The 26,287-nt window shown below is 33.5% G+C and overlaps 5 protein-coding genes and 3 non-coding genes across 10 annotated transcripts, besides 1 other annotated feature; 4 read left to right on the top strand and 4 right to left on the bottom strand.

Moving 5' to 3' along the window:
* Positions 1-754: 754 nt before the first annotated feature.
* Positions 755-3,125, bottom strand: CYCD2;1 (Cyclin D2;1). Of its 2 annotated transcripts, none has more exons than NM_127815.4 (6): positions 2,514-3,125; positions 2,187-2,273; positions 2,006-2,104; positions 1,708-1,903; positions 1,463-1,590; positions 755-1,372 (listed from the first exon to the last, which is right to left on the bottom strand). In NM_127815.4, the coding sequence occupies exons 1-6, from the start codon at positions 2,829-2,831 to the stop codon at positions 1,115-1,117; spliced, it is 1,086 nt and encodes a 361-aa protein (NP_179835.1). In that variant the 5' UTR covers positions 2,832-3,125; the 3' UTR covers positions 755-1,114. The 2 variants fall into 2 exon arrangements, with proteins under 2 accessions (NP_179835.1, NP_001189576.1); NM_001202647.1 differs by having other exon boundaries at positions 761-1,375; positions 2,514-3,103.
* A 4,187-nt stretch (positions 3,126-7,312) lies between these two features.
* On the top strand, positions 7,313-7,404 carry AT2G07605. The gene has a single exon (NR_140230.1). It is a non-coding gene; the product is annotated as an other RNA (small nucleolar RNA).
* An 89-nt stretch (positions 7,405-7,493) lies between these two features.
* AT2G07615 lies at positions 7,494-7,581 on the top strand. The gene has a single exon (NR_140231.1). It is a non-coding gene; the product is annotated as an other RNA (small nucleolar RNA).
* A 137-nt stretch (positions 7,582-7,718) lies between these two features.
* On the top strand, positions 7,719-7,881 carry MIR779. Its single transcript, NR_140646.1, has one exon. It is a non-coding gene; the product is annotated as a microRNA ath-MIR779 precursor (primary transcript).
* A 1,850-nt stretch (positions 7,882-9,731) lies between these two features.
* UCP5 (uncoupling protein 5) lies at positions 9,732-11,808 on the bottom strand. The gene has a single exon (NM_127816.3). The coding sequence runs from the start codon at positions 11,428-11,430 to the stop codon at positions 10,489-10,491; it is 942 nt and encodes a 313-aa protein (NP_179836.1). The 5' UTR covers positions 11,431-11,808; the 3' UTR covers positions 9,732-10,488.
* Positions 11,537-11,644: a sequence feature (AT2G22500.uORF1).
* Positions 11,809-15,980: 4,172 nt separating the features above from the next.
* Positions 15,981-16,742, bottom strand: AT2G22510 (hydroxyproline-rich glycoprotein family protein). The gene has a single exon (NM_127817.3). The coding sequence runs from the start codon at positions 16,657-16,659 to the stop codon at positions 16,285-16,287; it is 375 nt and encodes a 124-aa protein (NP_179837.1). The 5' UTR covers positions 16,660-16,742; the 3' UTR covers positions 15,981-16,284.
* Positions 16,743-19,023: 2,281 nt separating this feature from the next.
* Positions 19,024-19,749, top strand: AT2G22520 (uncharacterized protein; the record flags this gene model as incomplete). 2 transcript variants are annotated; one of them, NM_001124891.1, is made up of 2 exons in its annotated part: positions 19,024-19,335; positions 19,438-19,749. In NM_001124891.1, the coding sequence occupies 2 exons, from the start codon at positions 19,024-19,026 to the stop codon at positions 19,579-19,581; spliced, it is 456 nt and encodes a 151-aa protein (NP_001118363.1). The 2 variants fall into 2 exon arrangements, with proteins under 2 accessions (NP_001118363.1, NP_179838.1); NM_127818.1 differs by having other exon boundaries at positions 19,024-19,581.
* AT2G22530 (Alkaline-phosphatase-like family protein) lies at positions 19,726-24,574 on the bottom strand. Its single transcript, NM_127819.6, has 17 exons — positions 24,269-24,574; positions 24,095-24,191; positions 23,975-24,019; positions 23,726-23,893; positions 23,552-23,636; positions 23,358-23,464; positions 23,192-23,272; positions 22,973-23,025; positions 22,782-22,884; positions 22,560-22,703; positions 22,328-22,424; positions 22,001-22,238; positions 21,812-21,908; positions 20,770-21,681; positions 20,591-20,683; positions 20,199-20,494; positions 19,726-20,058 (listed from the first exon to the last, which is right to left on the bottom strand). The coding sequence occupies exons 1-17, from the start codon at positions 24,397-24,399 to the stop codon at positions 19,929-19,931; spliced, it is 2,877 nt and encodes a 958-aa protein (NP_179839.5). The 5' UTR covers positions 24,400-24,574; the 3' UTR covers positions 19,726-19,928.
* Positions 24,575-26,287: the final 1,713 nt, after the last annotated feature.

A 26,287-nucleotide genomic window follows, 5' to 3' on the forward strand; every position in this document is an offset into this window, starting at 1 on the left:
GCAAAGATAATAGTAAAAATACATAAAATTCAAGGGTTGTATTAATATGTAATAAGTTACTAACCAGTAACCAGGTAAATAGTAAGGGTTTTTAAAAATAAATTCTCTTGTATATCGTTTTAGAAATTATTTTAATTTTAAATAATGTCAATTGTACTTCTTTTTATAACTAGAAGTTCTTGAGAATAGTAAGAACTTGAATATATTTAAGGGCAAAAATAAGTTTAGTTTCAAAAAAAATATCACATGTTTTCGAATGTTCCACAAATAGCACAAATTTAGTATTATTTTTAAATTTTTTTTGGAAATGTCTTACTTAATTGTTGAAAATATTTAGGAATATCTTACTTAATTGTTGAAAAGCTTCTAAATAATTTGAATTTAAATTATAGGTACTAGAGTCATCAATATTTACAGTGTTCCAATTCAATACTACATTCACAAAAATGTAATCTCATGTCACTACGATGTGATTTAGAACAGTTTAGAAAAAATTGTATGTTCCGATAATGGAGAAAATATAGATTTTTATGTGATAAAAATTTATCGGAACAACAGTTTTTTTTAACATGATATATGCATATTTATAGGAACAACAAATTTTTTGTAAAATGGAGAGAATATAGATTTTTCTGTGATAAAAGTTTTTTTTAATATAAATTTAAAATAATCTCTACTGCATTATATGATACTTTATAACTTCTGACATATGTTAAAATAAAAGATATATACTATAGTGCATATTTGAGGACACAAAAATCATAAAATTAATTCTCTTTCTATTTCTTTTTTTTTTAATTATATCTCTGACATTATGTAGAAAAAAAAAAGTCCCTTGGAGCAAGAACAGGGATGTCTCTCATCATCATCAATAATGACTTATTAATTTTGCCGCCTTCCAAAGAGCTCTCTCTCTCTCTCTTATTTTCTTTTTTCCTTTCTCACAAAACTCTCATATTCAATCCAATTTTCAGATTGAAAATGAGAAATCAAAGAAAGAAAAAGAAAATTTATGTAGAAAAAAAAAACCAAAAAAATAAATAAGAACCTCAAATGTCATGAGTACTTGTGGTTTTGGGTTGTAAAAAGCAATGTATGACTCTTTTATTCTCTCTCATTGTTTTCTCCTCCTCTTGTTGCTGTTGTTGTTGTTGTTGTTGTTGTCTGGACTACTCTGTGAGGAATTTGTACATGACTCAACTGTTCTCTCTTCACTCCTATAGCTCAAACATGTTGCTTCCAACACTCCAACTGGACTTGCAGGTACAGCTCTTACCGCAACTCGCGCCTGCTCCTGCGATAAACTAGTTCCCCGCACATTCTCCTCCCCAGTGAGACTTCTCATCAGATTCAAACATCTCTTCACCCTCTCCTGCTAAAGGAAGACAATGATCAGATGAAATGTGTGTTCTTGAAACAGTAAAGGTTTAAGTCTTTCGCTATCATACCGAATGTTAATTACCTGTTTTACATATATGAGACTAGACAGTGCCTTTTCCTCATCAATGCATTCTGTTTCTCCTGAAATGGAAACAGACACTGCAGCAGCTGCAGCTATCTCAGAAGGCCTGAAGTCTAAGAATTCAATTGCTGCATTCAATTTTATAAACAGAAACGTATCAGCCTTCCTCATTAAACAAAGCCAAGTTAGTTGCAAATAAAGAAAGAATGTTGTTATAGCTTGCTTCTGATCAATAAATGACGCACCTTTGGTGGTGTTTAAGATGAATCTTGACGATCTATAGATCAAATTCTCCGACACGTGACCACTGATCTTGTCAACGAAATAATCAATGAAGGAGAATGGAGTTAGAGCTTGCAATCTCCAATTCAAAGTGGTGACAACCAAAAGCTCCATCCTTTTTATTGTTTTGGCCTCAAAAACAAACTTGGGATCTTCCACCTGCTCATAGGAACAACATTTCAAGATTAGTTCCACTAAAACCTCGATTTTCGACTCTTCGTAAGAAGACTGAAGCTATTAAGGACTAAATGTAAGTTGCACCTGTAAATCAACAATGTGAGGCACATCAGTTTCTTCCATTTTGGATGCTAATGATAAGCAAGACACAGCTAGTAACTGAGCAGCCCAATCCTTGTCTTTCTACGCAATCGAAAACACACAAACCGGTCATCGTATTGTCTCGAATACGATGAAACCAATCCGCAAAGACGATGCAACTTACCGGCAATTCATAGGATGTTAAGAACCGATCCAAGTAGTTCATGGATAGGCATATGCACAGATGTCCAAAATGGTAATGAGCACAAACCTGTAGAACAATTGGCATTAAAGACAAAAGAACTCAATTACTCAACAAGATCAATACCTCAATCTATAGAGAAGATTCAATTAATCTATAATAAATACATCAGAGAATGAATGAGCTATCAAACTGATCAAAGAACACACTTAAACTCAATCACAAAGCACAAAAAGAGACCAAACCAGATTTGAGGTTTGTCTTAAAACACAACACAGATCAAAGCAATCAAAAGAAGAAATCACATACCTTTAGAATCCAATCAAGAGCTTGGTTTCGAACAGACAAATCCAAATCACCAGAAAGCAATCTCTTAACATAATCAGTTCCAGGGCAAAACTCAATCTCTCTCACCAACATCTCTTTGATTCTGTCTTCACTCAAGGACGATGAAGAAGAACCCATCATCGGAATTGATCCGTTGCCGCCAAAGTTGTCGTCTTTAGCAAAAAGTTGGTGATTGTAATCAATCTCGTTCGTAAATCCGCCGCCATAGTTGATATCATCATCGTCGTTGTCAATGATCCATGACTCGCTGGTTTCACCACAAGCAAGATTCTCAGCCATGGGGTTTGGTTTGATTGTTGTGTTGTGTATTGATTGATAATAGTCTGTTTAATTCGTTTATTGGGGTGGTCTCAAAGTTTTTGAGAGCGTTCGGACAAGAAAGTGAAAACTAAGGAAGCAAAAGTCATCAAAGATGGGAGATTTCTGAGGAGGTTTTGTCTTGAGGAACTGCGATTTTCATGGCAGAGGAGAAGAGAGAGGAGAGAGAGGCTTATACAGAGGAAAGTGGGTGAGTGTGTTTTAGGGTAGAGAGGGGAGAGACCACTCCACAGACTCGAAATGGAAAATACAGAGAATATACACTAAGAACAATATGTGGAAATATAAATTATATTTAAAATTTAAATCATATTGTTATTAATAGTTTAATATCACAAGTCCTTATAAACTAAATTTAAATTGTCATAGTAAAAACGACAAAAAAAAAAAAAAAAAAAAAATTGTCATAGTAAAATTTAGAAATTACATAAAGTCAACGATAAAAAAAAAGTATTCCAAAAAAATAAGTTGGTCATAAATGTTGAAATCTCCAGAGATACTATTCCCAAAAAAGAAGACAATTCACTATTTTTTGGTTTTCATGTTCTTGTTTAGTGTTTTGTAAACTTCTGAAATTGAATCATATGCTTTATTTACTTCTATTTAGTGGATCTTTCTTTTGAGGTTAAGGTTAGGGAACCTTGTGCTATTCGCCAACATCGGTAACGTCGAGATATAAACCGAAAAAACAATAACTAATAAGATCTCAATCACTTATGATTTTGAACTAGAGTAGAATAAACTTAAAGACGCCCAACTGTTTTTACCGCTGTAGTAGATATGAAAGACTGATTGAAAGCCAAGAAAAGAAAATGTCAAAGATAGAAAGAAGAACCATCGACCAAAACTTGACCTAAAACATCGGACTACCACCACATAACCTTAGAAACAAAATATGAAATGCGGAGTTGTGGAAACATCCAACCTAAGGAAAAAAATATATAGCTAAGGCTATGTTTCTATTAAGACGAATCATTTAGTAACTTCACTTATATAAAATATTTTGTCATGTTTAAGTTAATTACAGTTTAACTAACACTATACATTTCTTTTCATTTTCATGATTTTCCGGATCGATTTATAAGTGTTAATTTGGATTCGATCGTTTAGACATCATTTTCAACATGTGTTCACATCCTTCCTCTATTCTTAAACACCTAGTTATATGGCAAAGTAATCTGATACAAAAGATATTTGCTAATAAATGATCTAATAATTTTAGAAATCTAACCCGCATAGCATGAAAATTGCTTAGTTCAAATCAAGATTTAGGTAATGTAACTCACCTTTATTAGGTTTTTAACTTTTAACTAGGTGAAGTGTTCGCGGATTTGGCCCATTCGACATTGTTATGAAGCGGTCACGATTATGAAAATTATATCCCCACTACAGAAGAAACTAAATAGGATAAACTAACTTTAGCAGTAGTCAGATGTGGATTAGACTTCACGTAAACGTACAAGTTGCGATATGAGCTCAAGCAAACATCAGATTTTAGGGTTTCCAACATATTACTTAACATATAAATTTTGGAAATTATTTTATGTGTTTTCTAGTAACAATGACAACAATTACGATATTGATTATCTAAGGAGTGGAAGTCACTGAAGAAAAATTACTAAACAACTTTATTTCCGGATTTTTTTTTTGTTTTGGGGTTTTTAGGTTCTAGAAAATAATCTCCATTTGGAATCAAAACTATCAGTTTCGTTTGGACACGCTTTTATTATCTCAACTGAGGCCATCCCACTATATTACTAAAGAAAAATACTTCTAAATCCAAGAAGGAGAGACTTCTCAAACTGAATAGATAAATTACATTCAGAATCAGAGAGCCTATAACAACTACATGCCACATCTCAGCAATACTAAACAGTTTGTTCTTTATAACCAAGGCCAAAAATTTGTCTCAGAGAACCATTTTATACTTTACTATCTCAATGATCTATGAATTCCCTACTAAGCATATCAATATCATTGCAGCATAGAAGGGTATCAATCCAATCCTTTGTGTGATTGCAAATATTCAAGACATAAACAACAATTATTTAAGTCAAGTCAAGTCAAATATGATAAGGTTTGGGTTTCTATTGAACTTAAACAATAGATTAACATGCAATACCAAATTCAAATGCAACTATACTAAGGAGAATGTAAAGAACTAAACAACTAAGCAATGAAGCAGCATGCATATCAATTGAAACTAAAGACCAAAAGTAAACAAAACAATAAACTAAAGAAAATGCAAGATTACCAGTACTAAAGAAAAACAAGGAACACAAATCAATAAAGCACTAAAGACCAGGAACACATACTTCAACTCAAAATCAAAGAAGCATAAATGATCAGACGCAAGCAAGTCGAGTTCAACAGTCGAGTAAAACAATAGAGTTTAACAACAAGCAAATAAAACGAGATTCAACAATCAAATGAAATAGAGCTATTAAGAATAGTTTAATGGGTTATAGTGGACTCCTCAATCCATGTAACTAGCTAATGATTCATGTTAAATATTTGAGTTTTTGCAATCTATTTCTTCTGCAAAATTGTTTATCTTACTTAGATCTATAGCATACTAAGTTAAACATTGAACATAGTGAACTAAATAATAGTTTTTTTTAATGTAATTTGGTTAGTTTGATTAGGTTTTCTATAGTTCGAGTTCGGTTTAAGATCAGTAAACTCGGTATATTTTCCTTTTCAATTTTGGTTATTTTACTGTTTGGTTCGGTGTTGAATTCGGAAATTTTGGCTCAGGTTCGGAGATTTCAGCTCGGTGCCCGATCCTCCAATTAATTAGAGTTATAGTGTAACGCTTATGTTCTACAGCTATGTGCTTGACCACTACTAGATCAGAATGGATCCAACGATTATTAAACTATGTAATTACTTTACCACTTGACTACAAAATTGCTGACTTTACTTTGGGTAAGAATCACGCTTGTTCCATTTTATATAAAAACACAAAAAGGTCCAAAATATTTTCTGGCACATTTTGGTAACTCTATGGTTTTGAAAGTTGTAAGCTATTCCATATTTGTGCGCAAGCCTTTGGATTTTTGTGATCTAAGCATATACGATTTTCATTGAGCAATCATGATTAATTGCCTATACTAATCTCTTAGTTGGCTATTACGCTAAACTACCCAAAATGCCTCCTCTTCCCTTCTATTTTACATTTTCCATCTAGTCAAAGACTTATCAACATAATTATAATTAGGAAAAAATCTCAAATAAAATATCCATTTTAAAACATTTTCCCAACTAAAACTTTCAATATTTTTCGTTCCATATAAAACCTTGGAATTGAAAACAATTCCTAATAAAAACCTCCAACTTTTTTTTTTCTAAAATAAAACCACCAACTAATTAATTTTCTCTAAATAAATTTTAAAGTCGTTAAATTTGAGCTCGGTTAAAGGTTAACTAATAGTAAACGTCCTTTAACGATATAATTACGAACCTTAGAATACATTTTTTTTTCTTAGGGTTTATATATGTTTTAGAAACTAAAAAACGAATGTTGTCGACGACGTTTACTATTCCGAACAGAAATATCGTTGACCATTAGTCAACTACTATTTGAATTCAAATTTAAGGGCATCTTCATCAATGAGAAACTCACAAAGTTTCTCAAAAAAAAAATTAATATTATATTCTAATTTGATTATTTGATTAAAAAAAATATTAGTTAAAAAATTGAACCAATAGTGAAAAGAGAAATGTCATGATTGGTTGTAGAGAGTATCTTAGAGTTTTTCATTTGAGAAACTTTCTATACACTCTCTCCTTTATTTTTATTATTTTTATTTATTTAATTGTGAGAAACTCTTATGAGAAATCCCTACTGAAAATGGTCTAACAACTGGAAAGTTTATTAAGACAACATTCAAGTTTACTATTTCTTAGGTATTCTTATGTCACGAAACGCTGCTTGTTCATCTTCAAAATCGCAATACAAAAGTTATTTTCATGATTATGTGATGTCCTTCATCCGACAGAGAAACTGTAGCCCATTTTACGCCTACCCACCATATTCGAAATGATTGATCAATAGAACTCAGTCCAATCAAAAGCCCATAAATATTATCTGGGCCTTTTAATTATCTCAAATAGTAAGAAACTCAGAGCCCAAACAACTAAAACCCTAGAGTCTTCCTCTATATAAATATCTCATCTTAAAGACGACAAGAGAGATCCGGCGAAAACTGAAAAACCCTATTTTTTTCTCTGCTTTATGGTTCACTCAATTTTGTGTCCTGGTTTTTTGAAACCCTAATCTCCGTTAGTATATATGTAAAGGTAATCTATAGATGTATCAGATACTGTCTCGAGGTTCTAGGGAATGTTGAATTGGTCCTGCACTCCTGCTTAGTACGTAGTCTCGTGTTCTCTCTATTCTAGATTTAAGGGGTTTTTGTGAATTTCTTGCTTAGTTATGGTTGCAATGATGAGATCTTATAATGAAATTGAAAGTGTTTACACTTCATGAACGGTCGACAAAATAGTCGAACCTGAGCGGTTAGCTGAGCAACCATACTTATCTCATTTTAAGACAAAGATTTACTCTTTCTGCTTTAGATGTTTCATTACTTGCTTAGTTCTATGTTTTGTTTTGTTTTGTTGCAAGGATGAGCAAAAATATTTTTTGAAAGCATTGTGCTTAATGAGTCAGCGACTATAATGTCGACCTGAGCGGTTAACTGAGCAACTAAAAAAAGCTGCTTCTCTAAAATTCACTTTTTACGAATAATTTTGCTGTTAATTTTTCTTTTGTTGTGAATTTTGCTATTGATATAGGTAATTGATTTAGAGTTACCAATCCCGGTCTATATGATTATAAATAAGAATGAGAGTAATATAGTTGAATCTTCGAAAGTATTTCAAGAAGTCAGCTGAGCTTTCTCGTCATCACTTATTAGTAAATATAGTCTCTATATTTTTGATGAGTGATGATTGGAAATTTCGTTGACTCATTACTCTTGATGATTCTGCTATGTTGCTGCTCATTATGTTGTATCACCTATAATCTTAAAGAAAGACATGGAACGGTATTGCTTTGATTGTGTAGTGTGGACATGTCCACTAGCGAAGACGTCGGCATTCCGTTCGAGATGAGAATTTTCAACATCAATTTTTTGTTGTTATTCTGTTAGTGACTGGTTGTTGGTTTTGATTTTGATAGATATTGGTTTGTAACATTTTGGTAAATTCCATAACAATGTGATTTGTTATTACTCTGATCTTGTATGTTTGTATTGTCTATGTCTATTATCATTGTAGTTCGTCCTACAAATATTTGCCTAGAAATTATCTTGGTCAATTTAATAGATATATAAAATTCAAGTTTGGAGTTATATTTTGGTTTAAACTTTTTACAAAAAGAATCAACCATGATATATAAATCAATGTTAATCTAGTAAAACTCAAATTCAACTTCAAAGTGTAAATCCTCTTGCCCTTATTCTTATAGGGTAACATAATCAAAATTTGTCTATTATGTTCATCTGCTTTATATGGTTTCGTATCCAATTCAAACAGTTGGTGTGATTCTTTTCCCAATTTGGTGTTAGTTCTTTATCGTTACCAAAAGTTTATGTTTGCTGAGAGTTTTGAAAGAATCGTTACTAAACATTACTCCAACAAAGCAAGAGTTTTGAAAGAATCGTTTATGTCCGTAAGAAGAGAACAATCCATATCAACGCAACGAATGAGTTGATCGAATCTGATTCTGATGACTTAAAAGAGGAATTAGGTTTGAGTCGGTAAACGTGTGGAAAGTGCGTTCTCGTAGACGCGCTTTTAGTTTATGATGCTGAAAGAAGATTCTACATAGTAACGTATGTGTGAAACTAAAGCCATCTCAATAACACGTGGGTGCTTGTTACTGATTCTTGATTTTGTCTCTCTTTTTTTTTAATGAAACTTTTTGGTTGACCTGATGTAATCTTAACGTTTTGCGATATTTCATTGTCTACAGCTTGATACATGTCTATTATTGATCTTTGATATATATATATATAGCTAGGAAAGGTCCTTCGAAATTAATTTATAGAATAATTTGAACATGTCCAAAGTTTCATGAAACTTTCATCTAATTAAAAATCATTTATCTCGTCGTATGAGGATTCAGTAAAGACATAGTAATAATCCATATATATAACAAGCAATGATAAATAATATATATCTATATATATTTCATATCAACTGTTTTATACGATTTGATATAATACCATGGTTTATACGATTTTCAAAAGAATCGGGGTTTCTTAAATTCAGTTTCATTTTTTTTTTCTATAGGTAAAAAAATCCATGTAAAAATACCTATAGTCCAATTTTTATATCGATTTATCTGGACTGTACTCTTTAACTTCCACCGTAGCAAATATATCTTGAACAATAGCTTTGGGTGGAAATAAAATATGTCGGCAAATACTAAATATTGTGTACAAACAGGCCAGACAAGGTATTCTGTATTACTGTATATATTTGCACTTCTCCACTCTGAGTTAAGTGCTCTTCATGTACTACGGAAGCGTGATACAATACAGTCTGAATTCGTTTCATGTTGAAACGGATTGCAAAGTTAGTAAAAGCCATAGATGATGAAGAACCATGGCATGCATTTGCCACAGAACTTGATTCTTTTAATCTTATACGTTTCCGTTTTAGATTCTTTTCGATTTATCATATCTCTAGGAACAATAATGTTCACGCCGACTGTTTCTCTCTTGAACTTCTATATTTTCCCATCTAAGCTCAGGTTTGAGAGTGGTTTGCATATAAGACCAACCTATTCAAACATGCTTAGTGATATATGAAGTTTTTTGTTGCTAAGAAAAAGGTGTAAAATTAGGTGGTCTCAGGGCGGATCCAGAAGAAATATTTAATGGGGGCAAAATGTTGCTAAAAGGGTTTGAAGCTATGACCTCTTGGTTTTAGTGGGGGCATTCCTTACCACTTTCCTACCTTACATACAATATTTCTATACAAATATCATCAACTATTTATATTTTGCTGGTGGCAGTTGCCCCCACCAATCACAACGTGAGTCCGCCCCTGGGTGGTCGTGGTCTAATGCTTTCTTGAACATTTATTACTTTGAATTTCAGCTCTATGTAAAAAGAATTCATCTTTGAATGAAAAACAGTTTCCGGAAGGAAAAAAAGAAGGAATATTACATAGTTCAAACTTAACATAAATATATCTAAATAATTGATGCGAAATTCGGTGGTGTGGTGCTTTCTTTTCTTGAACATTGATTACCGAAGATTTTTTATCAAAGATCTTCAATCTTTCCAAAAAATCTTTGTAAAGCATCATCTTTTTTTGACTAAAAATAAAGCTTTCAAGAAAAAGAAACGAATATTACATAGTTCAAAATTAACATAAACGAATCTAAGTATTTCACTGCCTTGAATAATGAATCAAATGAACTGTTTCTTTCTTTCTTTCTTCTCCATGAGAAGAATTATCATATCATAGATCTATTCCAACAAATGGGAAACAATTTAAAACTACTCAAATAATCAAAAGAAAATTATAACCAGAAAAAAAGAGAAGCTTATTGTCGCCACCATCATTCATCTTCTTCAACATAATTCAACTCTTGTTTTTTTCAAAAGTCATAGTCCTTGAACAACTTCTTAACTTGTTCAAGCGTAACAAACAAAACCACCGTGAACGGTGCTTGTCTCGAAACCGTCGGGATAAAACCTTTATACAAAGACATAATCCCTTCCGCTTTCACCGTTTTCAAAGCACAATCAACCGCTCCTTTATACGGCGGAGCAACTCCAGCCACCACCTTCATATTCATCACTCTCGTCTTAATCACATCAACAGGATTACTCGCAACGCTCGCAACAAACCCCGCCGCGAAACTCGCCGACACATGAGTCCCAAGCCCATCTTTCAACAACCCTTTCTCCAAAATCGTCTCTTTAACAGAATCATACGAAGCCAACTGCGATGACGTCACAAGCATTGCTCTGTTTATCGTCAAAGACGATCCTCTCCACAACGACGTAACGCCTTCACCGCGAATCATTTGCGTGATCGCGTCTAAAACGCTTTTGTAGTTTCTTCTATCAGTCAACGGTAAACGACCATCGGCTTGCATCCTCACCATCGCCACGTCAGCAGGATTCCCAACGGCGGCTCCGATTGCTCCGGCGATGGCTCCGGCACCGATTTTTTTCATTAAAGGCATCGTTTTTGTTTCCGGGTCGGTCCATTCTCCTTTGATGATGTCGTATAAACCCATACGAGTCGTTGAATACAGAGTTTGACGAAGAACGGTGGCGGAGACGCCGGAAAACAGAGCACGCATGCCTTCTTCTCTTATTAAACGAGATCCGACTCCGATTACACCAACACGTAGAGGAGGCGCGTTGACGGTGGTCGAAGTCTGAAAAGCAAGAGCTGGTCGGAGATTGGTTTGAATCGGAGCTGATTCGCCTTGAAGTTGCATTCGGACCTTGATTAGATCAAGCGGGTGGGTCGAACAACCCGCAACAATCGAAGCTATTCCTCCTTCAGCAAAACCCTTTAGACCCATTTTGAATTGTTACTTGGAGAAATCGAAAAATCAAAAGGATCGCTTTTTTTTCCGGGAAAATTGAACGAAAATTGAAAAAGGTTGGATTTTTATTTCTGTTTTTTATTTAGAGAGACCAGTTAGAATTGGAGCTGATCTCACTGGAGATTAAGAGATGAGAATGGAGACCAAAAGCTATAGAAGAAGAATGAGGAATCAGAGATCTTTGAGACATAAACAGGTTTTTTTTTGGTGTGTGTATTAATGTTTGTTATAGAGAGGGAGAGAGAAGGTGAGATTGTTTAGAGGTAGAAGACGAAGTGTGTTTAAATAAGGGAAAGAGAGAAAGAGAGGAAACGCGGAGACTTGTTGCTATTTTGCGCACAAGGAAAGAGAAATTCATCTTCCTTTAATAATTTTGTTAGTATCGTCCGACTTTCCTTTATTTTTTATTTTTGATATATTCACTAAATTATTTTTTGACTAAATATTTGGTAATTTGTTTTTAATTACGTAATTATTCAAGGAAGTTGTTTAATGCAGCTCCAAAGTAGAAGAAATAAAGGAATTTGAATATGTTTACTTTTTAACCAAAGTAGTAAAGTATATTAAATCAATAAATTTGTAATTTATGTGTGTTTAGCTGTATACAATTTATTCACAAATACTTAATAGAATATGGGAAATAATGAGTAATATTTCAGATTATCTAACAAAAGTTTTGTTAAAAAAAGAAAACGTGAAAAAGTGATCTTTTAATTTATCCCGTACGTTTTAAAATTATAACTATATTTTAAAAAAAACTTTGTTCATCTATTATATAATAACTTTTGGCATTTCAAAAAATTCATATCTATTCAGCTTAAAAGTAATGTCGTTTTCTTGATTTTGCTATTTTATATATAAGCTATTCATTTTTATTTTTTTTAGCAATATATAAGCTATTCTTCTAACATATTAATCTTTACACACACAAAAAAAGAAAGACTACATTTTCGTCCCAATTTGTTTTTTTTTTTAAAAAAATCCAAGTTAAATACCTCTTATGCAATATAGCAATCATCACTCTTGCAAATTTGTAAGCTTAATTTAATATTTCAAAAAATTGATTGTTTGGGCCAAGAGTTCTCTCACTAGAAGAGTTCTCATGCAACATGCATGTACAAGAAACGTTTAGTTCTCTGGCTTACTGGCTATGTAGCTTCTTTTTTTTTTATTGTAACGAGAAAACCTCACTTTCATCTATGTTACATTAGTAAAAAAAATCTTAATAAATTGAAAAATCAATGTTGACGCCAAAAAAGGAATTAATGGTAGTTGGTTTAAGCATCATTTTTCACTTTTTGATGTGATCGTATTCGTACCGGATTGACAGTGTTATTCATTGGTTATAGCCTTACAGAGAGAGATATTAATGGACACTTGAATTATTTTCCACCCCACCACATGGGATGCTTTCTTTGTTCTTCCTTCCATGTTTGATTATTCCTTGAAGAATTATAGATTCCTTTTCTCATCAATTGTTTGTAATTGATTTCATACGATTATGATTCTGGTGTACGTCTAATAATGGAATGCGATTATTTAATCTTGATTTTATATAAGTTGGTTTTCGTCTTGATTTAGTTTCGAACCTCTTATTTCATATACAATATCAAATAATATATTAATTAAAAAATCCATTTTTAAACTAATAGCTGAATAAATAATTATGAATATGAAAACATTATATGATATAACAATTTTTCTTACTTTTTTTTTTTTTGAATTGTTCCTTTAGTAAAAGTTAAAAGATTGTAGAATATAGAATATGGTATCAGGAACCATACTCCAGTAATATTTGAGTGTCAGAGGTCTTACTGTCTTAGAGCCATCCATTGGCGTCGTCTATATATAAAGCTCTGCTTAAAATAAAAAACAGAGATTCTTCTTGCAGCCTCAGAGAACTTACCTACCTACATTGATGCCTCTGCCACTTTGCATCTCATGAAAGTATATTCCACGTTTGTTTATTACTCATATATACAGAACTCATGCATTGTGTTGATACAAATAAGATAATTAAATACTATGCGGTGAAGCACGAGAGTAGTCGAGTCATTTGGTGTTACGATGCTAACGTTTCTCAAATTTACTAATTTTTTACTCTTTCTTCCTCTTAGAAAAAATAAGGGTGAATTAGCTGTGTAACCATTAACCAAAACCCAATTAATTTTCCTACAGTGTTATCTAAAACCCTAGTGTTTACCACGTCTCTGCTAGAAGCCTAGAAACATCTCTTTTAATTTTTCACAAGACAAATCGGTTTTATTAATTTTGTTGTTAAAGAAGACAAATCGTTTCTATGAGATTTTATTTTCACTTACTACATAATTGACTTTTCTTTTCATATAGTAAACTCGTATGCTTGTGCAATGTTGGCGTGCTCAGGCCACGCGTGCAAGGGTCTTAACTCTTAAACCGGACATTCTAATTGAAAATATAAATAGGCTTCTGAGAGCATCATTATTGGTTGTCTCTTATATTAGTTCTTAAGATTTTTTTTTGTAATTGATTACTAAAAACATCTCATTCTATCTCTTATATAAGAGATAGAATGAGATGTTCTTAACCTAAGAACTAATTTAAGAGACAAGCAATAATAATGCTCTGACTTGTCTTTCATACCACTTTTTAGTTTTCTTAGTCAATAGTATATTTTCGCACAAAAAAGTCAATAGTATATTTTGACGTCTTCTTCCAGTTTTCCATCGTGAACTATTTAATTTAACATTTGACTACTAAATAACTAACTTTTACACTATATTATATTAAAGAGATCAACATTAAGAAAAAATTCCAGCTATGTATGTTATTTTATCTACTCTAATACTCCAACAGGCATTATCAAATGATATAATACAATTAGACATTACATGGACTAATCGGATTATATTTATCACGGTGACTGACTTTTGTTTTGGAATTTATCACGGTAAGTTATCTAATATTTTTAAAAATTCAATTGTTGTTGGAAAGATAAGCGCAAGATTACTAATATAGCTAGATCCAACGGGGATAATTATTTGGTTTTTCTTTAATAAGTTCCAAATGGGAACTATGACAAAAACAAAAAAAGGTTTTAACATGATCTAATTTTCGATAAAAAAACATTGGTTTGAAGAAAATTACTATACACATGAGACATGACCTCCAATTTCTAAACTACAAGAATAGGCTACGTACTGAGTTCTTATCTGTTAGTACTTCAGAAAAGTATTTTGACATTCACTATATTAAACAAATAAGAAAGAAATACAGCTATGTGTGTTATTTTATTTTTCTCGTGTTCTGTTTTTTGGCTAGTATAATACTCTAACAGGCTTTGTCAAACTACAATGAGACATTATAAAACACTAATCTAATTATAATAATCACGGTGACCTTCCAAACGTACTCTTAACTTGTTTAATATTTTTTAAACTTTCCAACTGTTGTGGACAGATTGGTGTGCAAGATTACAATTATACACTTTTTTTTAATCCGAGTCATGTTCCAACTGGGAACTGCTATTACTATAAAAAAATCCGAGTCATTTTTTTTTTTTTTTTAAAGCTTGATCTAATTAGTTTTCCAATTTGGTTTGAAGAATTTATAATCCACATGACCTCCAAATTTCTTAACTATAAAAGAAAAAATATTTATAGGCTACTTAGTTCTTGTTATTTGACTATACGTTCGTAACAAAATGGGTTCACTTCATTATATAAAAAAATATCGCAAAATTATCATTTGTGATGTAAATTATGTTTTTCATTCGGTCTTGTACCGGCAAGAAATGAGTTATACCACCATTGACTTTATTTATTTGAAGAAAACAATTAATTACGCAACAAATAAAGAAGGAAAAATAAAATAAAATATAAATTAATTAAGCAATTAAACCACGATTTAATAAACTCCGTGTGGCCCGAAGAGGACGTTTGGGCCAAAAAGGGTCTAAAAGAGTTGACTAATGACTTTGTAGTTGTACCTCTCCCGCCAAGTAAAAGCCGTTTTAAATCTTCTTACCAAACTCACACGTGTCACCTAAGATGTCGGAGTGGCCTAGAAGTTGTTGACTCTTGACTTTTTTGATGGCTTTCCCTTTGACGAAAGACAGAAGCTCTCTCTACTGTCATTGAATGATTTACATTGGAAAACTTAGCATACCAAATTTCTTTCAATTCTCAGAATTATGAAATGGGCAATTATTCTAGCCAGACACAATCTCTAAAAGTCCTAGCTATACGGACATTACATAAAAATATGGTCTTTGGTTTTCAGTAAATTACTGCACATAACGATAAGTTATCTTGGACCATATGTGATCATATATATTGGGCCTAGTTATGGGCCTGGGCTTCATCGCCAGGGACAAGTCGTATCATTCATCTGATCATCGGTAAGGTTTCTTCTAAAATTGTTGGTGGTGTCCGTGATTTGCTCAGGTAATTGATTAAACGATAAAAAGACAAAGTTATTATTGAATTAAACGTTGATTAATAATTTTTTCAGAATGTCTCATGTAATTTGAGTTGTCTATGCAAACATTTCAGGGAATGATAATTCGTATATAATTTATATTGTTTGGTTTACAGAGATTAAGAGGAACAAGAAAGTTTGTAATCACTAGAATAAGAATAAGCTGTATATATTACAAAAACAACTGATTAAAAGAAAACAACATCAACAACAAGGATAACATCAAACGACAGTAAAAGAATAACAAACTTAGACAAAAAAAAGAATAAAAAACATTACAAGTTTACAACACATAATATGCAAACAATAGATAGATGGTATCGTGGTCATGTGTTGTGTGGCAGTAGCTAGCTATAGAGCTTAATTAGCTTCTCATTTGGAAGGTGGTGGAGTGAAGAATGGGATTGTTGGAATGCTGGTGGGAAGATTGAATGGGAAGTTGTTTGGGATAGAAATTGGGAAGTTAGGGATATTGATTTGTGGGAAGTTTGGGATATTAATGGGTTGTGCTGGGTTAGGTAAAGAAGGTATTTGTGAGCTTGGTAATGGCGGAAACGCAGTTGGCTGAGGAAGAGAAGTTGAAGGAGGAAATGGTGGCATTGTGGTTGTGGGAAGTGGTGGAAATGTTGTTGTAACCGGTGGGGTAATAGCTGGTGTTGATTGAAGAAGGTGGCGACTAGCTGAGAGACCAGTGAAAAAGCTTGTGAATGTTAATGCAATGACTAGGGATGACAACCAGTGAGCCATTTTGGGGATTAGGGGTTTGAGTTGTCACTGGAAAGAGGTTTGATTGTGAGTGATGATGGAGAGATTATGAAGGAGTTTGTGTGTATTTATAGAGGAGTTAGGGTTTTGAGGTTTGATGAGAAGTAGGTTTGAAGAAGTTTTGTTGTTGCAACTTATTTAGAGTTACTTGTTCCACAACCACAAGTAAGATTGGTCACTTCTAAGTTCTAACTAGAAACAACCATGACACATGGAGATTTCAGCTAACCTAGTTTAATGTATATGTATTATATTTTATTTAAATATTATAAAATAAAATAAATTTTCACAAATAAAAGAACTACAAAAAAGTGAGAAAAATAATTTGATAAACAAATTTAGAAAATTAGTATATCAATAAATAAATTTATAATCCGATGGTTTTGCCTTTTGGTTTGGCCTTTGTTTGAACTTCGATGAGTGACTATGTATAGCGAAAACAATTCGGTTTGTTTTTGGTTTAATTTTAAAAAATACAAGCGACAATATCTGATGAGAATAGGTGAAAAGCAAATAATATCAGTTTAATTGGAAATATTTACTTTTTTACAACTAATATTTTGTTTGGTCAACCAACAAATAGATTTAATTAATTATGGTTTATGAGCTTTTATTTGTTGCGACAGTATATATATGTTAAAATAGTGATATTGCATGGCGGAAGGTCCGGAAGCAACACATATCTCCTTTTTAATTTTTTTTTTAACAAGAATAACATGTTAATTTTTTTTTGAAATTAATAAAGAATACATATTTCTAATTTTTGCGTCAGATAGATGATTAAAGAGTGTGTGTTTTTTTTAACAAACAAGGAATACATTATACATATTTCATATTTCTCTCGACATTGTTTGTTTTTTTAAAAAATAGATTAAAGAGTCTACGAAGCTAAGTAGCTAACGAAGACTTGAAATGAGAAGAAGACGAGAATCTTTTAATATTTTTTGTTAAGCGATAATATTTTGAAAATTAATAAATATAGATTAAGGAAATAACAATAACGCAGATATCGGTAAGTCATAGAAAAAAAGAAACAACACAAACTTACATAAACATGTTTCCTAATTTGTAATGGAGTAAAATTCCTTCTTTTTTTTTTTTTTTTGATTTGGATTCCAATTAGTAAAGAACTCAATGACTATAAATAACCTTTAACCCTCTCATTATTTCTTACTATCAATTGATTAAGCTCTCGTTCCTAAGAAAGCAATAGACGAACAAGAACCCATCGAAGAACACAAATCTCTCTTTGAAGTTGTCGATAATGTTAGTACACCGTTACTTCGTCCAAGACTTTTTTGCCGTTCCGTTTCTTACAAAACAAGGATTTGGTTACCATTACTTTTGTCGTAACTCCTTTTTACATGTACGTCAAAAAGTGGTTCCTCGCTCCGGCTTGAAGAAACGACCTTCTTACCCACAAAAAGCTTATTTTAAACCGTCTAAAACCGGAAAATCTCAATCTAAACCGGATACGGTTCATGAGAAACCGATTCAAACACCGAGTGAAGAAGTAGAATTTTTTGATGGTTCCGTCACAATGTGTGCTGCTCCTTCGCCAAGACATGTACCGATTCCGATATTTTGTGGTGTAAAGATGATCAAAGAGTCTTCAAAGCTAAGCACGACTTGAATGAGAAGAAGAAGACCAATTACTCAATTAGATTTTGTTTTGTGGAGCAATTATTGTCTATTTATCTTTGTTTTTAGCAAATAATCTGTATCCACTAATCTTCACAGTACTTGACTAACAAGAAGTAAAGAGTTTTCTTATTTCCAATTGTTTTTTAATCTGATACTTTTTTCATAATTTTACAATGTTTGATGAAAAAAAACATTCAAACCTAAATTTTCTTTTTTTGGTATGAATTCAAACCTGAATTACTTTTGACGAGGACCCGACGGTATAAATAGGGTGATCTCCCAACAAACAAAAAGGGTTGTTAACTTTGACTCTCAAGAACCCTAAATTCAATTACTCTCGAGAAACCCTAACTTGTCCTTTAAACTAGTTAGAAACTTCTTGTAATAATCAAGTTTAATTGAAAAAATTTCAAACTTAGTAAAGGAAAACATGATTAAGGTAAAACAGATTAAGGAAAACAAAATAAGTGAGACCGACAGTCCTAAATCATAAAAAGGAAACATATCACAAACGGACAGACTCATGTTTCCTTTTGTTTGTATCAATTTTCTTTTATTTTCTACGAGTAAAGAACCCAACTTCTATAAATAACCTTGAACCCTCTCATTAGTCACAATTATTACTTGATCAAGCTCTCAGTAACTCGTAGAAGAATAGATAAGTCTACCATTTTCCGACCAATCATCAAATCTCTCTTGAAGATGTCGATTATTATGTTAACACACCGTTACCTCGTCAGAGAGGTTCATGCCGTTCCGTTTCTTACAAAACACGGAATTGGCTTTTACTTCTTCTCTCGTAACTCTGTTTTACATGTTCATCAAAAGGTTCATCTCTTTGTCTTGAAACGTTTTTGTTACCCACAAAAGTTTCCTTTTAAACCTTCGAAACCATCGCAAATTAAAGCTGATGTTCAGGAAACGTTATTGAAACCTTCGAAACCATCACAGTCTAAAGCTGATGTTCAGGAGACGTTATTGAAACCTTCGAAACCATCACAATCTAAAGCTGATGTTCAGGAGACGTTATTGAAATCTTCGAAACCATCACAGTCTAAAGCTGATGTTCAGGAAACGTTATTGAAACCTTCGAAACTATCGCAATCTAAAGCGAAGGTTCAGGAGAAGTCGGCTAAAGCTACGAGCACAATCAAGACACTGCAGATTCAAGAGCGAGAACTGTTTAGTGGTTCAGTCACAATGGATGCTGCTCCGTCACCAAGACACGTACCGATTCCAATATTTTGTTATAGAGAGTGAGGACCAATGAGTCTTCTAAACTATCGACAACTAGAATGAAGTAAAGAAGAAGACCAATTGTTTTGCAGAGTTTTTGTTTGGTTTTGTAAAGCAATTACATATTATGTTTTTTTGTGTGGTAATTTATTGTTCTACGTTAGTGTAGTTCAGTGTTGAATTCATAACTGTAAATTCAAGATAATAAATTGTTAACTAAAAAGTAGATATATACAGTTAAAAAAAAGTACTGTTTTAAGCAGACTCGTGAAATTAAATAACTGGATCCCATGATCTTCTACTTTAAATTTCAGAATCACAGTATCTCTATTAGTCTCTATCTCCCTCCTATATAATAAAAAAGACCATAACTACGAGTTGTTGTGTCTTGTGCGATTGCTTCTAAGGAAGGTAGTGACATAGAAAGTGTAGGTTACAGTAGCTGCGACGATACAAACTCCGATGTATGTGCACAGAGTGGTTGCACACACATATAGGTACCTGTTCCCATTTGTACACCAAACACAATCAGCAACAATCTTTTCTTTTTTTTTTAGCGAAAACCAAACTGATCCAAATCGAACTAAACCAGAAAAATCAGATTGAAAAACCGAATAAAGCAGACAGGATCAAAGACTCACTTGGGAGAGAAGACGCTCCATACAAAGAGGTGATTTCTCATGAGTAGTAAGACCACAGTATATGCGGTCAAGAGTATTGAGTTGATGCAGAGCGGAACAAGGCAAGGGAACCCGAGCTTTAGCTTCAAAATTTGTCCAAGACTCGTTTCCCGGTGAGTTGATATTGTTGAGTTTGAGTGGTTTCTAAGATTTGCACCAATGTACATGACGAGGGATAGAAGGAACAGCATGGGAGATGCATAGGTGATCATGAACATCAAGATCCCAGAGAGTATTGTAGAATGACTAGAGATTCCCTAAATAAAAAGGGTTTTGGTGAATGTGTCAGTGTTTGGGTAAAGAGTATACATACGGAAAGCGAATTAGAAACAAAGAGGAAGCACAGGACTTACGATAAAAGCACCAGCAACATCGATTGTTGCTAAAGTGTTGCTGTTTCCAAGAGCAAAGTGACCTGCCATTCCCATGTAATAGAGTGCAGTAATCTACAACAAGAAGAGAAACACCAAACCTTAAATCTTGAGCTTTTTGCGGTATAAATCACAGACAAAGAACAAAAAGAAAAACTAACCTCGACCCATTCATTAACTTGAAAATCACTAGAAGAAAGACATAAAATTGCTAAGATTTGGAGGAGCAGCAAAAGTATGGGGCCCGAGTTGATTGGTTGTTGGAGAAGTTGCTGTAGAAGACACCAGCAAAGTATGTACGCAGAGCCAATCAAATACAAGCAATCACCTACTTCAGCTAGAAAGGACTTGTCTTTGTTTAGCGCAGACCATGGCAAAACCAAAGAAGCTCCAATGGAAGATATAGATAGAAGATAATAAATAACTTTTACTGTGACAGTGGCTCCAAAACCGGTTGACAGTTCATCCTGATATCTCCCTACATGCAGCAAGACTAGGAACCCACAAGTTGAGAAACCAAATGCTAGGATGCGAACACCTTTTCTATTCGATCCTGTTCGAAAGAGAGTATATAGTCCTAGACCAATAACTAGGATTATTGAGATTAGCTGAATCCATTTCACATAACCACTGCCACCTTGCACTAGCCACTTAGAAATATCAGGAAGGTAAGTCCAGTTCACGCCCCCTTGATGCCAACCTCTCAGTAGTCTACCAGAAATAAGAAGCGAGAAGATAGAACCGAATTTAAAGTCTCTGAGAATGTTCATCCCCTTGGAAATTTTGAATGACTTCGCTGTCTTGAAGAGTAACAGAAGATGGAATGTTGATACCATGAAATGCCATATATAATGCTCTTCTTCCACCATTGAACTAGATCCCATGCTTATAACAAGTATCAAAAGAAGAGCAAAAATGAACACCTCTTCTAAATTCAACAAATTACTCAAACTGCAGACCCTATCCTTGGGCTCATGGTAAACCTCTTTGAATAAGGACAGAAAGACAGTACCACAGATGAAGCATGACAGAAGCATGGCACTCACTCCAAGACCGAGTAAGAGAACAGGTTTCTGCAAACATAGAAGAGTTTGTTAGGAATACTATAAATTTTTTACTAGATTTGGAAACTAGTGACGACTGACAATTGTTATTTTCCGAAAAGAACTTCATAGAACTCTAAGAAAAGATGTCAAAACATACCTCCGTGGTTTTGCTTGCTAACCACTCACTTGCAGTTTTCAAGAAGGTGTTATATGCATCTAAAGCTCTGCTGAAATCTTCCATGGTACTAGACGACCTATTAAAATAAAAGCCATCCGTGGAGTTAAATATAAGGAGTTCAAAGTCAAGAGGAGCACCATAAGAGAAAATCTCATAAAAATCACGCACTCTGTTGATTTCTTGGACTTCCAAATGCCATGGAGGGCAGCAGCATTCCTAAACAAGCAAATAAGTTGTTTCTCTTTATCCCCAGAACACTCACTAATATCCAAATCAAGACCCTCACAAGTTCCATCAAGGAAGCAATTGCAGGAGACGCGTGGAAACGAAGAACTTTGTATCTGTGCTAGCATAAGTCTGAGTAACTGCCATGAATTCAGTTCTAGTGCCCGTAGTTGCTCAAAATCTGAAATGATCAGACAGAGTGAAGAAAAAACAGTCAAATGCGTCCCCACAGATTCAAAACTGAAAATGCAAGAAGTCAAAAGTGGTAACCTCTTAAAGAACAGAGTGTTCCTGGGACAAGGACTCCAACATTGTTCTTTGGGATCGGCACACCAAATAGAAGAGCTAAAGTTGGCGCCAAATCTACCTACATCAGAAGAAATTTGTTGGTTTCATATCATGCATAACTCATTATCATCAACAGTTTTTCAAAAAGAGGTAGATGTTCTATGGACAGGAAAAAAGATGAATTATATCACAAAAGTTGCAGTGACTGTTCTACCTGGAAAGCTACATTATTGGTAGCTGAAGCATAGTCAGAAATATTGCTATTCAAGCCAATAAAGAGCATTAAGGAGTCAGTTTCTTCATATGACGACCCTCCGTGATTTCCATTCTCAGTCATGCCATGATCACTGACTATTATCTGTATATGTAACAAAAATAAGATTGACTCTTGACATATGAAAGTCAAATGGACCTTCAAATACGAAAAGTCACTGACCAGAAGAGTCTGTCCTTGATCATGGCTGCGATCCATCATGGCTCTTAAATGCATTGTTCTAACTATATCATCCATTTCTTTAAGTTTTGCAGGCATCAAGGGGCTAGTATAGAGAAACAAATAATAAGATGAATAAGCCATGCAACTAGTAACCTTTCTACTCACAAATGAGTTATGAAACTAACAAAGACCTGTTACGGCCGCCAGTATGTCCAACGTGATCTAAACCAAGGTAATGAAGGATCTGATAAGGGGTAGATCTAGTAAGAATAAAGCACAGAAAAGCTCAATTGATATACAAGAGGAATTTTTGTTTAAGTCAGTATATATTTTAAGGCAGAGAACAATCCATTGGCGTTAAATGAACCAGACGCCAATACTGGGGAATAAAAGAAAAAGTAAAAACTAACCAAGAGATTCCAATCATCACTGTTTAGCTCATCGGGCAAGTGTCGAGAAACATTTCTGTCTACCTGTACTGTATCTTTGACCTGTCCAAAAAAACATTTTTTGTTCAGATGACCATGATGTCGATAAGAAAAGCAATCAACAAAACCAAACATCACATTAACTCACAAAGAAACTGCTAACACCGTCATGTCTCATAAATAGCCCTGGAAATAACTTGAGCCACGTCTCATCACCGAGCATCACCATTTTCCAACCAATCCTGAAAAACTGACCTGGTAAATTTGGACCAATGTCACATAGCTTTTCTTTCAATGTTTGCAAGCATGAAAAATTTCTCATTGTTGAAAACTAATAGTTACCAAGAATATTATCATCTAAGAGAGCTTGTGTGTTAAAATTAAAAGCAACATCCAAGAAACCACCAATTGCCCCAGAAACCATTGCCTGAAAAAAACAATGAATTCTATCAACTAAGCAAGCAAATAAATTCATTTAGACTGTGATCATCCACTTAATCACAACTATACACACACCTTTAACCTCGGCATGGTAACAGTTGGAGGAGCTGCTTTAGCATGGTAACCAATAGCATCTCCATTAGCTAACAGTGACTGAGTATAAGGCATAGACTCTTTCAAAACCTTCTCTGGAGGTTTACCATCTTTCCCAAGAACGAACTCCGCAGGTAGCCCATCAATAACCTAAACTAGCATCGCTTTAACATCCTCAAAAACACTCTCTCACAAAGATCAAAATCAAAATTTTAACAAAGTGCAACATACCATTAAAATCAGTCGATCATATTTGGAAGAGATTCCAGATAACTCCTACAAATTCACCACTATCAAACTCAAAAGGGAACTTTACACATTTGTTTTTGGATTCACAAAAGAGACAAATACCTGGTACAGCAATCTCAGTTTCTCTGGATGATGAAGCTCCGATTCGTTCGAAATCAGAGAAGAATCACAGAATGGATCTCGATAGCTCTCCGAGCCACTGCCATTTCAAATAAACAAATCAATAGAGCGTAGATTCTTCTTCTTCGACTTCAAATGTTATTGATTTAGTAGTACCTGACGCCGGAGAGAGTCGGCTTGACGGGGAAGAAACCGAATACGAAAATGGAGAGGCCAATAATCTGAAGTAATATTCCGGCCACCGTAAATATCGTCAGTCTCGTACAAGTCATCGCCGCCGTCGTCATTTTCAGGATCCGGCGAGAAACTGAACCAAAATAATACTTATTTTACTCGTAAGGAAAATTTGGGCCTAATAAAAGCCCAATAATAATAAAAAGCCCATTAGGGACTCCGCTTTATGATAACGGTGACTGTAGTTTCCTTGATGTGTCAGAGAGAGTGTGTAGTGTAGGGACTGTGTAGAAAGAAAGAAGCCTAAAATGGCTAAAAGGTTAGGTGCAATGTTTCATTAGAGAGGCTTGGAACTGTTAAGGGAAAGGTCACGAGTCGTCTACTCATAAAAACTCTGACACTTTGACCAATCAAAACTCAAAGACCTCACCAGTTGTGTCACGTGCGCCTCTAAACACTATTCAATTTCAAATATAAATGATTCATGCGGTTCCAAACGCCAATTGATGGATGTTCTACCAAATTTAATCTACTTTTACCAAACCATGACAAATATGAATAAACATTACTTGATAATAATTTTGTGAGTGAACAAACTTTTTTTTTTTCGAAACCAAACCAAGCTGAAAAAAACTCAACGATTTTCTTTGTTTAAAATACGTTAGAAAGGAATATGTATTATGCCGAAATAAGTAATATCGATCAGGCCACCTCTCTTATAGTTATTCTCCTAGCAACTTTAACCACTAGAAGGTTTTGTTTTCTAGTGTTTTCTAATATACGTCATCAAAATTTTCAAAAAATACTACATTTTTGTTTTAAAAACTTCCATAATTCCATTACTCGTAGAACACAAACGCAAACCATATTAATATTTTGTTGTCAACAAAAATTTCAAATTATAATTCAACTATATTTGCTTGATTACCCAATTAGATAGAAAAGAGTTAAAGAAGAAAAGAAAAGAGTTTACAGTAAATTAACGCAAACCATAATTATATTTAACACCGTATTAATCACATCAACCATATGACTTTTTTACCGTTTGCAACTTCATAATTCATATAGTATCATAATAAATTCGCAATAATACAACACAAGAGTTTCGTCGGAAGAGTAAATAATACTCAAATAGGGGGTGAGTGATACGAGCCACATGTATTCTTGAAGGGTAGATTATTGCAAACTTGGAGTAATAAAGAGAAGAAGAATGGGTTTGTAGTAGTTGCGTGGAGTATCTTTATTTGGGTAAAACTTTAATTTAGAAATAAAATTCTGTACGGACAATGGATCGTGTCCCAATCAGATTTCTTGTGGCTGCTTCGGGTCTGGTTTTGGGTCCCTTTGAAAAATTTTAGTGGTCGACACTTTTTATTTTACTCTGGCTCGTGCCTCGAGGGTCCCTCTATTCACTGTTTCTTCGTATGAAGGTATGCTTAAACATTATTTTATTTTTAAAAACCCTTTAATTTTATTTTCTTACCTTTAATCACGGTTTTGTAAATTGCTTTTTAGTCTATGGAATGATGATTGTGGCGATTGAAATCATATGTTTGGTTCTGTTGTTGACGTTGGTGAAGTATATGTGATTTGTAATGTTGAGCTTATGTATTAAAATGTTAAATGATAAATAACCTCGTAAGAAAGTGATTTCATTTAAATTTTATTTTGAGTTACATATTCAATTGGTTTTATAAAAAAATACTTCAGTGATGATTGATACCCCCATTGTGTGTGTAATTGTTACTGGGATTGAACAAAATTTATTTGTGCATGACAAACTTTCCAAATTAGTGCATAGATTGTAATTGTATAATGGACTACATGTATCTGAGTAGATATGGTTCATTAGGTTACAAACCTCTTTTTTTAAGGACACAATTTTTCGACAAGTTATATGCCACATGATTGACTACTAAATTTTCAAAAATTATTGCACTAATGTCTTTGAAATTAACAAATTATTTTGTCATTTCCGAGTTGGATTCTTACAAACCAAGG

Source organism: Arabidopsis thaliana, chromosome 2 (genome assembly GCF_000001735.4).
Source record: "Arabidopsis thaliana chromosome 2, partial sequence".
Taxonomy (NCBI): Eukaryota; Viridiplantae; Streptophyta; class Magnoliopsida; order Brassicales; family Brassicaceae; genus Arabidopsis; species Arabidopsis thaliana.